Raw genomic sequence first — 17,499 nt, forward strand, 5'->3', positions numbered from 1 at the left:
ATATATATATATATATAATTTTTTTTTTTTTCAGAAGAAAATTAAATTAAATAAAAAACAATTTAAAAGAAGTATAAATTAAAACCATGAATATACAGCAATCTATTATGGTTTCATCTAATACCTAACAACAACAACAACGATAATAATAATTTAGCGCATTATTCATTTAATTTATATTAAGGTTAGAACTATATTTGAAATTTACATCAAGTAAAAGTTTTGGTCACATGGGCGACAAAAACGGTTGGGATCACGTGGGCCAGTAGAGGGTGGGGTCAGGTAACTTCTCATCAGAGTTACTTCACCTGTCATTGTAATAGGAGGAGAGCAGAGCTCGGATCTCAGCAGAGACAGCGTTATCCTGCAGCAAAAGCCCCTCTCCGGATGCAGGGGCCACTGAGGAGGGGGAGGCCAGCAAAACACACGAGGGGCCAACAAATGCAGGGTTGTGGGGAGGGCACGGGAATGAGTGTTTATATATCAACCAAATAATGATACAGTGGTTGGGGGAATGTATGGGATGGATGTTTGGATTACAAATGTAAGGCATGTAACCAGGAAAATACCAGAGTGTATGAAAAATCAATAGGAACAAAGTGAAAGAAGAGAGAAAAAAAACAGACAGGAAAACAACAGTGAAGGGACAGACATAAAAACCACAGAGAAAATAAGACGGAAAGAGAAAGAAAAGACTGTCAGTTTGTCAGAAACAGCCGACTTTCCATTCAGCAGTTAAAGGAGATAAATTGATAAAGAGAAAGACTCAGATCTGACAGAGGACGAGGACATGCAGTTCAATCCACACATTAATGTTAGATTCACAGGCATATCTGTGCTTGTGCATGATTTCTGTTATTACCTGTATTGTGTCGCTTGGCTTTATTTTGTGACAATCTAGAGCAGGGGTGCCCAACCATGCTCCTGGCGATCGACTGTCCTGCAAAGTTTAGCTCCAACTCTAATCAAACACACCTGCCTTTAATTTGTAAGTGATCCTGAAGACCCTAATTAGTTGCTTCAGGTGTGTTTGATTAGGGTTGGAGCTAAACTTTGCAGGACAGTCGATCGCCAGGAGCAGGGTTGGGCACCCCTGATCTAGAGCTTCAAACTCTGCTACAGCCTCTGTAAATGTGTAAAAAGGTGTCTGAACACACTCACCCATCTCATGGTACAAGGAGCCCTGCTTGGGTGTGACTATGGCAGGTTTGCGTGGGGAAGGCAGCTCAATCTTCATCAGGTTATCACAGCACTGCCTCCACTGGCCTGTAGAGGAAGCAAGCAGCTTAGTCAAACTTTTCTGGCAAGCGCATTGAACTCACAATCAGGCCAATGAATTATATAACCTGGCATAATTTATGTATTCAAATTTTTTTTATGTATATAAGTGAGCATTGTGTGTTTCAGCATATTACTCAAAAGCAGAAAGCCACTCAAGGGCAGATATAAAAATGATTTTAACACAGTTAAGGGTTTTTTGCTCAGTAATGTACATCTTTGTGTGGCTTATGGCTTTATAGTAAGTTTAGAATTCATGTACTCACTCATATCATAGAACTGCTGCCAGAAGGCCTCCATCCAGCGCTGTCTCTCTTCTCTGCTGTCTGCAGCTAGTGTGTGCGTCACCTCCTCTCCTCCATACTGGTTAGTGATACAGATATTCTGTGCCTTGCTGTGAGGATCCTTCTCTGCGGCCCGTATTCTCGTCTCCTGAGATACACATGAAAAAATTAAAATAACAAAAACTGTGAAATTACTAACCTAAAATGATATAATATACACTACAGATTGGGGTCGGTATGATTTTTATACTTAAAAAAAAAAAAAGCATCATGGTACTGTTGTGAATGCGTGTCGAAGACAAAATTTGAATAGAGTTGTTTTTTTTTGTTTTCTTTGTGCACAAAATGTATTCTCGTAGCTTCATAAAATCAAGGTTGAACCACTGATGTCACATGGACATTGCATTGCTGTCTATGGAGGGCCAGAGAGCTCTCAGATTTCATCAAGAATATCTTAATTTGTGTTCTGAAGATGAACGAATGAGGGTGAGCTATTAATTACAGAATTAGTTTTTTTATGATTCTTTGTTGTTTGAAGAACAGCATGTTTGAAATAGAACTTGTTTTGTAACATAAGTCTTTACTGACGCGTTTAATCAATTTAATGTGTCCTTGCAGAACAAAAATATTCATTTCTTTCAAATAAAAATAAAAAAACTCACTGACCCTGAACTTTTGAAGTGTAGTGTATATTACAGTATATAACTGAAAGGCAAAATCGAATGGTTTTATGATAAATTTGAGCAAAAATTCAAATTCAGTGAAAAATAAAAGTATTCTAATTTGAAACAAAAACATAGGTATGTTGACCACTCACATATTTATGTACAACAACGACAACACTGAGTCTAGCACTCTCTATTCTAATTCTATTCTTTAAAAAAAACTTGCCCCTTTTAGACTTGCACTCTATTCTTTTACTAACACTGGCTTCTCTATTGTTTTTGTATTATCTATTTGTATTCTTTTTATTTATTATACAATTAACAAAAAGCAAAGAAAAGGCCTCTAACACTATCTTGCTCTATTCTTTTTCTATTCTATCTGTTTTCTTTTTATTTATTATATAATAAAAAAAAAACCTTGCTACGTGTACTGCGTTAAGCTAACTGAGACTTGTCATAGCACTTGCATAACATTGCTCTTTTGTTGATTTTGATTGCTTCCATTGTCCTCATTTGTAAGTCGCTTTGGATAAAAGTGTCTGCTAAATGACTAAATGTAAATTAGTCTATTGTCTATTTGTTCTAACAATGTAAAATAATTTAAACTCAAATTTAATGTAATTTATTTATGTGTTGTGGAGCCATGTAATAAGCAGAATAATGTACAGACTGGCAGAGTTTATTTCAGAATTAAGACTTGTTGGATACACATTTTACAATTCACATTATTATAACATCTAAAGGATATAGTGTAAAATGTTAGTTTTTCACTTTCAAATTTTTCTTTTAAAACATTTTTAGCTACACAGTTATCCATTAAATTCTTGTTTGAATTCACAGTTATAGTATGTAATAGCAATGCCTGCAGCCAAAGCTTTTGCACATATTTTGCCGAATTAAATAGTAATCTCAGTTCTAACCAGTAGGTGGCAGCAGAGCACAAGTAAAGTAAGTGTAGTGCAAAGCAGTCACCTGAGAGCTGAGGAATGTGCAGACTCACAGTGCAGCTCTCAGATGTTAAAACAAGCTTCTTTGTGCTCATGACATGCAGCTCTCTAGGGGCACTGAAAGATCCAGACCCCGTGCATGGCAAACAAAACATCTTTTCATAACTACTGACACAATGAGAAACATTCCGACAAAAAACATCTTTCTAAAAAGAGACAATCCATTTGAAAGAGCGCTTTCAAAGAAAAATATCTCATGATATCTCCAAAAGCAGAAAATGACCCTGATATCATGTGCATAAATGAGCACGCTTGAAATGTCCAGAATAGGACAGAACTTACTTTGTTAATCCCAATAGTTAAGACAGGCTCCACGTTGGCCTCCTTGTCCTCTTTTTGATGATAACAGAAGAGATTCGTTCCTTTTAAAACACCGTAGACATTTGTCCATCCTTGTGGCTCACCTCCAAGCTTGAGAGAAAGGAAGGAGAACATTAGCCAAAGAAAATGATATTGAAGTGAGTGAGTGCATGTGTTTGCAACACACCTTTACCCTCAGACAGCCACTCATCATCTGTTCTGTCATACAGTGAGGTTGAGCGGCCAGACGACAACATACACCGCCATACAGAGGCAGCCAGTACGAACACTCCTCTACAGAGAGACAAAGAGACAGTAACTACTGAGAGAAAGATAAAAAGAATGCTTGACTTACAAAGTCAGAAACTGTATTTTAAAACCCAAGTAAACAAGCTACTCAAATGACGTCATGTTTTGCACCCTATATTTTTAGTATATATTTTACGAAAAAGTAAACTATCATCTGCGAGAGCAAGCAGCCCACACTCAGGCCTTAAGAATGTCGGCAGTAACTCTTCACACATAAAGATGGCTATAAGCGCCTCTTATTGGCCCTTCACACACCATGACCCTAACACAATAAATCTGACAGACGTCGACAACACACACACTGCGGGCCTGTCTGCAATTGATTACCTGCAACGTGAAGAAAACTAGCATGTCATAAAACTAATGTGCTTTAAATAAAATCCCAGAAGGCATTTGTTGACAGAACTTGGATGTTACAAACTGTTTATCAGACAAAGCATCTCACTTTGTTACTTTAACTTTAAGTATCAGATTATTATATCAAATGACCTATTTTTGCACAGTACTTTGACATGTTTTCTACATAAATTTGTTCCTGGTTACAAAAAGTTGAGTTTTAAAAAAAGGTTCGGCAGCTTACCATTTCCTGTGATGGTGAGGTCATGTGTGCGGAAGCTATCCTGGACGTGAGAGACATTGAGGGTTGTGTGAGCCAAAAGATGATATTTGGGGCCCCTATAAACACATAAAACCCAATGAGAGAAAGCAATATGCAGTTGATGGTAACCATTGACTTCCATAGTAGGAAAAAAAATACTATGGAAGTCAATGGTAACCATCAACTGTTTGGATACCGACATTTTTCAAATTATCTTCTTTTGTGTTCAACAGAAGAAAGAAACTCATACAGGTTTGGAACAAGTGGAGGGTGAGTAAATGATGACAGAATTTTCATTCTGGAAGTGAACTAATCCTTTAATGGCTGCTGAAAATGTAGCTTTGCCTGAAATAAATTACATTTTAAAATAGCAAACAGTTATTTTAAATTGTAATATAATTTCAAAATATTTCTGTATTTTTTTATCCAATAAATGCAGTCCTGGTGAGAATAAGAGACTTTTAAAAGCATTTTTAAAAATCTTACCGACCCCAGACTTTTAAACAGTATTGTATACTGCGTAATGTATTTTTATATCATTGAACATACGTTTATCACTGGTCCGCAGTTCAAAGCAATCCTTTTAGTATTTTTGATTCACGTAGCAGCAGTGTGTTTATGTGTGTGTTTCTACACACTTACGGTGCAGAGGGCACAGGCAGCAGGATTGTCGCTCCTCCTCCATTGCTAGTGGGGCTGCAGGCTCCGGGCTCCAAGGCCGCCCTCATTTTCTTTCCCGCTGACCTTCCCAGAGATGAGCTCAGCTTGCTGGCCAGCTTCCGCGGTGTGCTGCCTGCTGAGTAGTCCTCCTCTGAACAACAGCTATACAGCTCCACCCGCAGCTCGAACCCTGGACCGGCCTCATTACTACACACAGGAAACAGCATGAATGAAGCACTTTGAATTACTACATACATTTAATATCAATATAGTGCAAATGTTTATTTAAATACAGTATATACTACTGTTCAAAAGTTTGGAGTCTGTAAGATTTTTTTTTTTTTTGAAAGAAATTTTGTTCAGCAAGGATGCATTACACTGATAACAAGTGACAAAGACATTTATGTTACAAAAATTTTGGATTAAATCAACACTACTTTTCAAACTTTATTTTCATCAAAGAATCAAAACTGATAAAAACAGTTTCTACAAAAATATTAAGCAGCACGACTGTTTTCACCAATGATAATAACAAGAAATGTTTATTGCACACTAAATCAGCATATTTGAATGATTTTTAAAGGATCATGTGACACTGAAGACTATCTATCTATCTATCTATGAATCTATCTATCAGTGTACAATTTATATACTTTGATACAAACCAACTATAGCTGTTTTGGAAGTCACACCAAGATTAAACACTATATTTGTATGGAAATAATGTCCAGAAACAGTTAAACTGACAAAATAAACATGCACACTTACAAGACAATTGTGTTGTCAAAGCAGATATCTGTCAGCGTCCTGTCCACCATCACCATGTCTGTGTCAAAGATCTCTCCACCCAACTGAAGCAGACAGAACACAGCGCACCGATGCAGCTCTGAAGAATAAAGAAAGTCATTTAACATGATTTCTACTCAGAAGTCACACCTGCTGTAATGTCTTCACCAGAGTAGCTGCATATTTGGCCCAGTGCCTATAAAATCCCCCAGAGCAGCTCTGTTCATTCAGGAAACATTTACTCCTGCACCTGTGAGAGTGTGCTGTCCTGCTTTTTCCTGCTCAGGGCAACATTAGTATCCGTGTATTTTATCCTTGTACAAATTGTAGAACATGAATAATTGTGACACAACCAGTCTTAAACGTTTTTGCCCTAATCATTTCGATGGCTATTAAAATATATGTTGCCATTAACAGGATAAAGCACACATAAAAGCTTTCCCATGAGAGAATAACACATGCATGTGGGTTCCTGTGTCACATTCATCAACATAATGTCACCTCTATCAGCTGTTCTAAGCACCTTAGGCAAAACTACATTAGTCACTGTTGTCTGGAAAAAGGTTTCCAGCGCCAGTAATAATATTCTGTTTACCCAGAGGGTTTTGCTGGGCCTGAATGCTTCATAAATAAATGTGTTTTTTGTTATCGCGGTAATGCATATACTGAATGCGCAATGTATCTGAGCAGTATTTTCTGTGTGCGTGCTATACAAAGGGTTATTAAGATCAAATATATTCTAAACAGCCGGCACTGTTATTTAACCTGCATATCAGAGTGAAGAGGAAAAACAGATGTTACCTCCTTTATTCTTAAAATACTCTGTGTCTTTCCACATTAGAGGTATCCGTAGATCTGCAAAACAGAGGAATTGGAGGTCAGAGTGAAACACAAGGTTATAACACTCACACACACTCAGTGTCACTCACAGCTGCAAGCAACCAATGCCGGCTATCACTCCATGTCAATCAAAAGAAAAATACATTCACAACACTCATCTGGTATTTTATGCCATGCTGCCAGCCAGTATAAATCACCAGTATAAACCATTATCATACTGGCCCACCCACCACATCAAGACCACATTCATCACTTCAGCCCACCTGGATGAGCTCCTCTGTCAAGGTCTGTGTAACCAGGCTTGTTAATAATGACAGAACGTCATTAAATTAATAGGTAGAGGTTGTTAGGGAACAATTAATATGGTACTGACTTCAGATGATGGACAGCAAAAACAAAAAACGGAGGCTGCATGTGGGAACATTAGATTGTATGTGCGTGGGATGAACTACATGATAAACAGTCTTGATGCATTTAAATGGAATGATGGTGCATGAGCAGGAATCCCACACAGAATCTGCAGCTGAAGAAAGCACAGCATATTTCTGCAGAACAGGAACGCTGGTCATTGATACAATTATGAATGCCCCACCATGTTTGTTGGTTTATTAAACATTTTATCTAATTTCATCACTGCACAGAATTACACAGAATATTGTGTTGATTCCATCTGTGCGGCTGCATATGAGTGTGGTTTACATTAGTGTGCATGTGATTCTGAAGTAGGAGTATAAGGTCCTCCATAACCTCTTCATAATGACGTCATAATTACAGCATTTACTGAGTATCAGCCCTCTAGGCCCCTCACTGTGGGTCTCAAACACAGATTGCCATGGGTGCAGTTGATAGCACTAGGTGTTTAGAGGGGGGGTTGGCTCCTCTAAAAGATCCAGACAGTGAGGAGGGGAGGACGACTCGTAAAAGAAGCCCCTAGATGACTGAGACACAGGCGCTGATATATAAAACAGCAGGGGTGTGATTTAGTGCTCAGACACCCATATAAACAGACTGGTTTACATGATTTACGCACAATAGACAGAATCAAAACCAGAGAATAACATGATATATAACATTCTCTGTTTATATATACCATTCAAAAGTTTGGGGTCAGCAACATATTTATTGTTTTTGAAGGATGTCTCATGCTTACCAAAGCTGCATTTATTTGACCAAAAATATAGTAAAAACAGTAATATTGTGAAATATTATTACAATTTAGGATAACTGTTTTCTATTTTAATATGGTTTTAAAATGTAATTTATTCTTGTGATGGCAAAGCTGAATTTTCTGCAGCAATTATTACTCCAGTCTTTATTATCACACGATCCTTCAGAAATCATTCTAATATGATGATTTGGTGCTCAAGAATCATTTCTTCTTATTATCAATTTTGAAAACAGCAGTGCTGCTTAATATTTTTGTGGAAACTAATACATTTTTATCAGGATTCTTTGATGGATAAAAAGTTCAGAAAAACAGCATTTATTTAAACTTCATAGAAATCTTTTGTAACAAATATTACTACTGTCCCTTTTGATTTACTATGGCACTTCTGATGTGATAGTTCTTTAAAAATCTTATAGACCCCAATATTTTGAACAGTACTGTATATATATTTTTTCATTACATAAATTAATCATTACTGCCTGAATTCTTTTCTGTGAACATACCTGAAATGGCTACTTTGCCTTTACATGGGGATCGGTCATCCATTGGACCGGCATCAGAAGACCTGAACACAAACAATAAGATACAAACCACAATGCGTAAAATGATTCAGTTATAATTAACGCTGAAGTGTCCTGAGCACTTCCCTTGTCTGCCAGTGGTCAGACAAATAGATAGTCCTACCCCAATAAATGTATAATATTGGTTGAGCCAATGTTGTTGTGTCAGGTTGTGTGCTCAAATAAATAAAGCAAATGTACTGACATCTATACATAGGTTCAAGATGACAGTACAACAAGTTCTTTAACCTAAAAAGGCCCTAAGTACAATTGTCTCTACATGGTAAACTGGAATACAAAAAATATTTTTTGAAAACATTACACACTTCACCATTTAAAGGGATAGTTCACCCAAAAATGAAAATTGATTTGTGTTCCAAAGATGAACGAAGGTCTTGCGGGTTTGGAACAACATGAGGGTGAGTAATTAATAACAGAATTTTCATTTTCCAAACCCGTAAGACCTTTGTTCATCTTCAGAACACAAATTAAGATATTTTTGATTAAATCCAAGCGCTCTCAGACCCTCCATAGACAGCAACACAATTGCAATGTTCCCAGGTCCAGAAACATAGCAAGGAGATCGGTAAATAATAGTCCATGTGACATCAGGGGTTCAACCGTAATTTTACGAAGCTACGAGAATACTTTTTGTGCGCAAAGAAAACAAAATTAACGGCTTTATTCAACAATTCTTCTTCTCATCCCGTCTGCAGCAGTGCGCCATTGTGGAGAGTATCACGACGCATGTGCATGCTTCTGGTTCATGTAAACAACGCATGCGCATGGCGCTGCTGCTTACCTAATACGCACATGCATCAGCCCGTGCATGCATTGTTTATATGAAGCGGATGCAAGCACATGTGTTCTGATATTCTTTCTACAATGGCGGCGCACCGCTGTAGATGGAATGAGGAGGAGAAGAATTGTTGAATAAAGTCTTTTATTTTTGGCTTTGCGCACAAAAAGTATTCTCGTAGCTTTGTAAAATTACGGTTGAACCCCTGATGTCACATGGACTATTTTACTGATGTCCTTGCTACGTTTCTGGACCTGGGAACATTGCAGTTGTGTTGCTTTCTGACCTCAACACTTGTGGCTGCCCAATTAGCCCTCCTTTAACCAATACATGCTATATTTAGTAAGAGAGCATATAAGTGTTGGATTTTGTCTGTGCTGAAGTACTGGTCAACAGATGGTCAAACTGCAGTTATTAGCAGTGGATGAAACTTAATATTTGCTACCGGTGCTGACAGTATAACAGACATGCCTGACCCCAAGAAACTGGCCTATTATCTAATTTACCTTTTAGAAAGCACCACAAACATCAGAGACACCCAAAAATCTATTTATCTATTTCGTTTTACCAAACTTTGTTAAGTTGACACAAACTGAACTAAATGAATCGAAAGTGACCGCTGACCTGCGTGCGACCCGTTGCATGACTTGTGCCTCCTTCATGCGCTGCAGCTCTGACATGTAGGCCATGATGCGGGCGTTGCAGGTGAGGAGACTCTTTGAGGCCTCCAGCGCCTGGTCCCTCTGAGAACATGCGGCCAGCAGTTTACAAGCACCCTCACGCATCCGGATCTCATAGTCGATCTTCTTCTGGATGTCACTGTCCTGGAAAAAAAATAAAAAACAGAGGCTAAACTCAAGCTTATTCCCAGGATTAGGCCTAAACGTTTTACTCAACGAGACATGGAGGATTGATCTCATACAATAAAAAAAATTTAAATAAGACCTGCCACATAAATATTTTAGGTTAACTGCCATGTCTCCAGGGCCTTGAGATGATTTATGAGGAGTCAAACAAGACCGTCTTCAATAGGAAACACATCAGAGAAACATGTCTTTTTCCTCCGCTTTACATATTAGAATAGATCATTAAAATATCTTAAGGCATAAATAATCTCTAATAAGCACAAATGTCCAAAGTACGCTAATAACACACTGAAGAAGTGTCCCATGTGTCACCCAGAACTGCACAGAGGTCACACCCCAGTCACATGACCGTCTGCTCTGTAATGGACTGTTCCAGCTCGCTGTGTCTCAATGCAGTGATGTATAAAATTGAACATGGGGGTTAACAAGCTGGAAGAGATGCTCTGACCTCTTGACTTCAATTTACCCCCAAACAACCAGAGAGCAGGATGCTGAATCATTCACACATGAACTGAGAGGGGCAAACTTTTAGGATGTGGTGCTATATCTAGCATTTGAGGGGAGGTAGAGCATCTTTTAAGGGTCCCAGTTTCTCAGACTGAGGCTGGATTATGAAGCGCAGGCAGAAAATAAGAATAAGGATGAAGAAGGAAACAAAAGGAGGAGCTTGAGGAGAAAAGAAGAAAGATAGAGGGAGGTGTGACTGAGGATTTCCAATGGGCGAATAACCTACTGTCATTTAAATTGACTCTGGAATGGGATTTAGCTTTAAGTCTACATGAAAATGAATGAGGAGGAGAAAAGGGCGGAAAAGAGCAAGTCAGCACAAAGCTTAAAATAGAGAAACAGAAGTCAGTCTAAGCCATAGCTCTTGATAAGACGACACGTTAAATTTGACAAGGAAAAATGAAGCTGTGAGGGACATATGTATTTTCAGTGTTTGAAAATAATCAACATGTGCACTGATTGTACTTCCATCTATCAAGGTTTATTTTGTTTCTCAAATTAAAGATGCCTTCTAATCTCTGACGAAACAAGGTAATAACCTTGAACCACTGAAAAACAGTATGTTGGTCACTTTTTCTCAAGTGACAATTCAGACCCTCATATGCTTTGCCCTTCTGCCATCCACTGGGGCTCCTGTTGCCATGGCAACCTCCCAAAAACCCTCTTTTGTGTGCAAGTTTCAGAACCTCATTATAACCAGGCATCAATTAAGACCGCACCTCTTTTTGGTTCTCCTTGAACATGGTTTGCTGTACAGCTCACTGCAACAGATTGTATACTGTCAAAAGATGGACTAGGTGAGCTTCAAAAGCAAAAACTCCTGTGGAAGGCTGAGCACAACAAACCAGTCATGACCATTTAAGATTCTTAACAGACTCTAGACAGAGCTCAGGGAATTACGGCCACCATCCTGCTTGTACAGAGACAGCCACATATAGAGCAGTTCAGAGAAGTTCACAGCCAACAGCCATCAAAACACTGTCAGTGTGAGAGAGCGCACAGCTGGAGAAAAGAGTGTGTTTGAGAAAGAGATAGATGATCTGTAATTGATATGATGGACAAGTTTGAGAAATTATAAGAATTTTTTTTTTTTTTAAACCTTCAAGGAATAGAGTGCATTCAGTTCATTACTTTTGCACTTAGCGTGGAAATTGCTTATTGCTGGTTCTCAAGATAGTTAGGACCCTGTGTTAAACTGTGTAAAGAAGACCCAATATTAGTTTCTTAAGGTTTTACAGTACTAGCAAAAACTGTAGTAATTCTAATATTTTGTTACACAAAAAGGTTACTGTTTTTAAGATGATGTAATTTTACGTCAAGCCAAACACAGTCAGCATAGCAAATAGTGACACACTGCATATCGTGGCTCTCTGTATTCGATTTCTTAAACAATGTAATTTGCTCTTTGCTTGCAAATGAGACAAACCGACAATCCAGCTCACTTCACAAATGCTAATTTTCGGTCCATTCAGGCTAGAAAGAACAATACTCATCATCATTGTTTTTCTTTTAACTATTTGTTTAACAAAACTGAAAGCAGACAGTGGCAATGTAGATTTTCAGCTGATTTATGAATAAGACCAAGAAATTACTTCTCCATTTCAGATTGTCGAATGAAATTTGAGCTTGTGCCACAGTACGATTTATTGGTGTATACATGACCTATGGGCATTTGTTTTTTAATTGACATAATAATTTTGATTCATAAACAAGGTTTAAAATATGTGTTGTTGTTTGTTTCAATTTTTCCTTGTCAAGCATTACTGAAAAGATATATATGGCTTGTTTTAAGGGATGGGACTACAGTTATGATTTTATTGATTAATTGATTTTTGTTAGATGGGATGCTTACAAAGGGTATAATGTGACACTGAAGACTAAAGAAATGACTGCTGAAAATTCAGCTTTAAAATATAGAATAAATTCAAATTTAAAATATATTTAAACTATTATTTTAAATTATAATAATAACATTTCAAAATATTACTTTTTATTGTATTTTTTTTTTAACAAATAAAGGTCTTGGTGAGACAAGATAAGACACATCTCTCAAAAACAGTAAAAAACAGTAGGCTAGTGCTATTAAACAGAATACAGCATTCTGAACAGTGAAAATAAACACTTAAGTTAGCGCTGCAGGAATTAGCATGTAGTATACACAACCACATGACACAAAGACCCTTCAAACACACTTGCAGCATTGCCAAGTGCCACCCTCCCTTTTGACAGGTGCCAGGGCAGAGCAGCACGCCAGCCGGTGTGTGTGTGTGTGTGTGTGTGTGGCAGTCCAGTCGTCAGTGTGTGTGAGCGAGGGTGGCGGGCTGGCAGCGGAGGGTGTGAAAGAGCGAGGGAGCGAGGGAGGAGCGATGAGAGGAGGAGGGAGGAGAGTACAGCCAGCGCTCTGTTCCCTGGTAGTGAAGCGTGAGTGTTGAAAATGAACCCAGATGGGAATAATTGAGGGAGATGGAATCTTCCCCAAGTCATCAGAAAGATAGAGGACGCAAGAAAGAGTATGAAAAAAATAATGAGTCTGTAATTACAATGACAAACGCCTCGCATGTTAATTTCCGCCACACTTCAGAGACCCCTGAAACCCTACAGCTACAGGACCACCAGGAAAATGATCGGTTTATTGCTGTGAGACAAGCAAACCTCTTGGACTTAGTAATTACTAATAATTACACAATGATGTTGGTCTTGTTCTCAAAGCACTCAAAACCTCCAGCGGATGCGAGACATGTAAAATGTGGTGATACAACTGCAGGAGGAATATCAGAAGCACATTTTTTCAGCGTCAGGGGACGTGAGTCATGGGAAATGACTATACGGTCTTTAGAGAATAGGGCACACATTTGAAGTCTTGCCCCCTGAAAACACCTTAAATAATGAATGCAAACTAACGACTTTGTAATGTCAAATGAAAGAATGTAAACATAGGAACCAGCCACATGGAGCCAGATAATGAGTTGCTGATTTGATCTAGCCTAAATCACATTAATACACCAGTCGATGTTTGCAGCTTGAGTCATTTCAGCCCAAATATTTACAAAGACCTTTCACACTTGAAATTGAACTTATTTAAAAGTCGTTTCAACCCTGTGTTAGCATCATGCTAGGTTATTTGATCCATGTTAGTGTATCAAATGATTCAAAAATAAAAGTTCTGTCATCATTTACTCACCTATGACTTGTTTTTTTATGTGGATCACAAAAAAACAATTTGAAGAATATTTCAACAACTTTTGTCATCCAAATAAAACATTGGACTACACTGATTGCACTGTATGGACAAAAACACATTTTCGATACATTTTACATTAAAAAAATCTTCTTTTGAAATCCACAGAAGAAAGTAAGTACAGGTTTGGAACAACTTTTCTTCAGTTAATTTTTGGGTCCCTAAGCATTTACACTGTATCTAAATTTGCATACACCCAAATAATCCATTTATAATCAGAATGATGGCTTAAATGAACTAAAATATCTTCATGTAAACACCTCAATCCAATCAACTGAGCTCGAGCCGCATGAAATTTCAATCAACTGCCACATTTAAGGTTCATAGCAGAACTTCCAGAATCTGAAATCGGATTGGATTGATTCTGACAATTAGTCCATGTGAACGTACCTAGTTTTCAAGAAACTCTCCAATTAGCTTAGCAGTGCTTTATAACCCACGGTTAAAAACAGCGCAAACCCTCTTTCTACATTACAAGTGTGAAATGTTGCTTAACTCCAGGTTAAAAGTGGACATAATCTGCACGTTAAGACAGAGTTAAGCATAGCGTGAAAAGCCCATTAGTGTTATGAAGAGCTGGCACACATGACAATTACCAAATTGCCACTTTTAATAGCAATTTTGATAACATTTTGTCATTAGCCGTTGTGAGCTAAACCAGCCTACTAAATAACAATGTGAAGTTAATATGCCCTCTGAGGGTTTCACGGCATCAAGCGATGTCCTGCAGGACATTTCTCTCTGGGATAATGCTCTTATCCGCTTGTTTGTTTAGCCTTTTCTGTTTCTCACGTTGAAGCTAAGTCTTAAACTTTGACTTCTCTCCCATATCGTACACAATGACGTCAGTAAACAGGGTCTCAATTCTCAGATAATCAGAGTTCATACTGTTGCAACATGATAAAAAATTCACCTTGTTGACGAATTTTAGCAAGTAGCAGCACTGATGTGTCATTTCTCATTAGGAACTTTGTTTGCCTTTAAACGTCTTTAATGAGTCCAAATTTACTTCTCAGAAAATATTTTGCTCTTCTCAGAGGACTCAAATGCTCTGAAGTCATTTCCTGTCATGAAAAATGTGGCTGCAGTGATCTGTGTGAAGCTCTCCTGATTGACAGCTGCAGCTGTGACTCCTGAACTGCAATGCTAAAGAGACGGGAGAATGAAATCTTCTGGGCTACGCTGACCAGTTTATATTCTGGCCGGCATTGTAGTCTACTCTTCCAGGAAACAGTCTTCCATAAAAATGTGCTGCACACATCTGAATATTTGGGTTGAACTGTTCTGGAACATTGTAAATACAACTTAACCGTAACACAAAGGGAGATTACTGAATAAGCGAAAAGGGACGGTATTATATTCTTCAGCTACTTCACCAATTTGCTTTTCACCATTTCACACAACAGTAATTAACATACTCTTCTGTATTACTGAACTTTGACTTTCTCTCACAGTAAAAAGAAAATATGGTGACACCCAAAGGCAAAGCACCAATTGAAAAGGCCAAATCACTGACCACACCCACAGACAGACTGGATTTCACTGACCAAGGCCTGTCAGCCTCCAATTAGTCAACCACAAATATGCACCCGCCTTCCCCATCTGTTCCACCCAATCCCAGCGCTCCTCTTTTCGTTCTTGTGGTGCAAGCCGGCACTGAGGACAGTATTGGACTTTCCCATCGATACGGGTGTAAATGTTGAGAAACAAGTTTGAGAATGAGCCATGGGGTTGGAAAGGGCAAAAAGGAACACCAATGACTGAGTAAAGTTTTGATGATTCAGTTTTCTGCAGGGCAAAAGCCAGTTCCTTCTGCGTAATCTAAGATATCCAGGTACATAAAAGATAAGTCATACTAACAAGTCATGGCTTAAGCTTACAAGAATGGATGACATACTGTCTAGCGTACACTCCAGGACCAGGGGCCAGTTGCATAAACTGCTTAATCTAGTCTTAAAAGTTAGTCATTTAATATTTTTCTTCAAGACTGGTCATTACTTTGTAAAAGTCAGATATATAAAAAGATAAATTGTCCTAACTGAAATCCTAAAAGTAAGATTGCTTAAGACTTAGCAAACTAGTTCTTAAGACCTAGTATTAAAGGGATATTTCACCCAAAAATGAAAATTCTGTCATTAATTACTCACCCTCATGTCGTTCCAAACCCGTAAGACTTTCGTTCATCTTCGGAACTCAAATTAAGATATTTTTGATGGATTCTGAGAGCTCTCTGACCCTCCCATAGACAGCAAGGATCCTTACAGGATAAAGGTTCACAAACGTAGCAAGGACATCGGTAAAATAATCCATGTGACATCAGGGGTTCAACCGTAAATTTATAAAGCTATGAGAATACTTTTTGTGTGCAAAAGAAAACAAAAATAATGACTTTATTCAACAAATCTTCTCTCCTCCGCGTCACCCTGTAGCGCCATTTTGGAGAGTATCCACTGAACGTAAACAACGTTGTTTACGTTCAGTGGATACTCTCCAAAATGGCGCCAGGGTGATGCGGAGGAGACGATGAATTGTTGAATAAAATCGTTATTTTTGGGTGAACTAACCCTTTAACACAGTGGCTGTGTTTATGCCTCTATATCCAGTATTATCCATGCAGTCTATATATATGTAATAGTTCTGTTATTATAAATACATTTTCTGTAACTCTGTTATTGTGTAATTCATGAACAAAGAAAAAAATATATTTAGCAAGGTCACAATAAATTGATGAAAAGTGACAGAAAAAACTGATAAGAAGAAGAAATGTTTCTTGAGCACCAAATCAGCATATTAGAATGATTTCTGAAGGATCATGTGACACTGCTGAAAATTCATCTTTGCCATCAGAAGACTATTGCAACAATATTTTACAATATTACTGTTTTTACTGTATTTTTGATCAAAAATGCAGGCTTGGTGAGCATATGAGACTTCTTACCAAAATTTAAAAAATGGTAGTGTACTGTATATATAACTTAACTAACTTTAGTATATTCCTACAAAACAATCCTCATATCCTTTTTTTCACAACAGCAAAAACATCCTCTAAAAATGTCCGATAAACACCTAGTGACTACCAGAGCATGTGAGCGAAGCGGAGCGGTGTGACGCTCTGCTACGTTTTCCGCTCTATGGACGTGCGCTCCACTCAGTCGCTCTAACCGCCCAAGCAAGCGCTCCGTTAATATTCCGCTCACGCTCACCGTAAACCAATTCCCGCTCAGATCCCGCTCCGTTCTGTAAAGAACAAATTTGCGTGCATTATATTAGATTATAAATTACTGCTGCCTATATCTAGCCTACATTCTGAAGGACTACCTATTGTTTCGGGTCAGTTTTTAAAAAAAAAAAATATTTTAATAGGCCTAAGTGGTGTAGGCTAATATCTTCTGTACTCTGTAGTTCTGTATTTAGGCCTATATACAGCTGTGTGGTAGCTTAGGTCTACAAAGTACAGAAGATATTAGCCTACACCACTTAGGCCTATTAAAATATTATTAAAAAAAAAACTGACCCGAACCAATAGGTAGACCTACAGAATGTAGGCTAGATGTAGGCAGCAGTAATTTATAATCTAATATAATGCACGCAAATTTGTTCTTTACAGAACGGAGCGGGATCTGAGCGGGAATTG

The 17,499-nt window shown here is 38.0% G+C and overlaps 1 protein-coding gene across 1 annotated transcript in view; it reads right to left on the reverse strand.

Moving 5' to 3' along the window:
• Window positions 1–17,499, reverse strand: part of LOC107746864 (rhotekin-like) — a 74,175-nt gene that overhangs the window by 1,092 nt on the left and 55,584 nt on the right. The window contains exons 2-12 of the mRNA XM_016561194.1: window positions 9,879–10,078; window positions 8,399–8,460; window positions 6,689–6,742; window positions 5,870–5,987; window positions 5,084–5,308; window positions 4,424–4,518; window positions 3,722–3,828; window positions 3,517–3,645; window positions 1,545–1,710; window positions 1,162–1,266; window positions 306–399 (exon numbers count right to left, since the gene is read on the reverse strand). Coding sequence (XP_016416680.1) covers window positions 306–399; window positions 1,162–1,266; window positions 1,545–1,710; window positions 3,517–3,645; window positions 3,722–3,828; window positions 4,424–4,518; window positions 5,084–5,308; window positions 5,870–5,987; window positions 6,689–6,742; window positions 8,399–8,460; window positions 9,879–10,078 — 1,355 coding nt within the window. The remainder of the gene's footprint in view (window positions 1–305; window positions 400–1,161; window positions 1,267–1,544; window positions 1,711–3,516; window positions 3,646–3,721; window positions 3,829–4,423; window positions 4,519–5,083; window positions 5,309–5,869; window positions 5,988–6,688; window positions 6,743–8,398; window positions 8,461–9,878; window positions 10,079–17,499) is intronic.

The sequence above is a fragment of the Sinocyclocheilus rhinocerous genome, unplaced genomic scaffold, assembly GCF_001515625.1.
Source record: "Sinocyclocheilus rhinocerous isolate Xijiao unplaced genomic scaffold, SAMN03320098_v1.1 scaffold468, whole genome shotgun sequence".
Lineage (NCBI taxonomy): Eukaryota > Metazoa > Chordata > Actinopteri > Cypriniformes > Cyprinidae > Sinocyclocheilus > Sinocyclocheilus rhinocerous.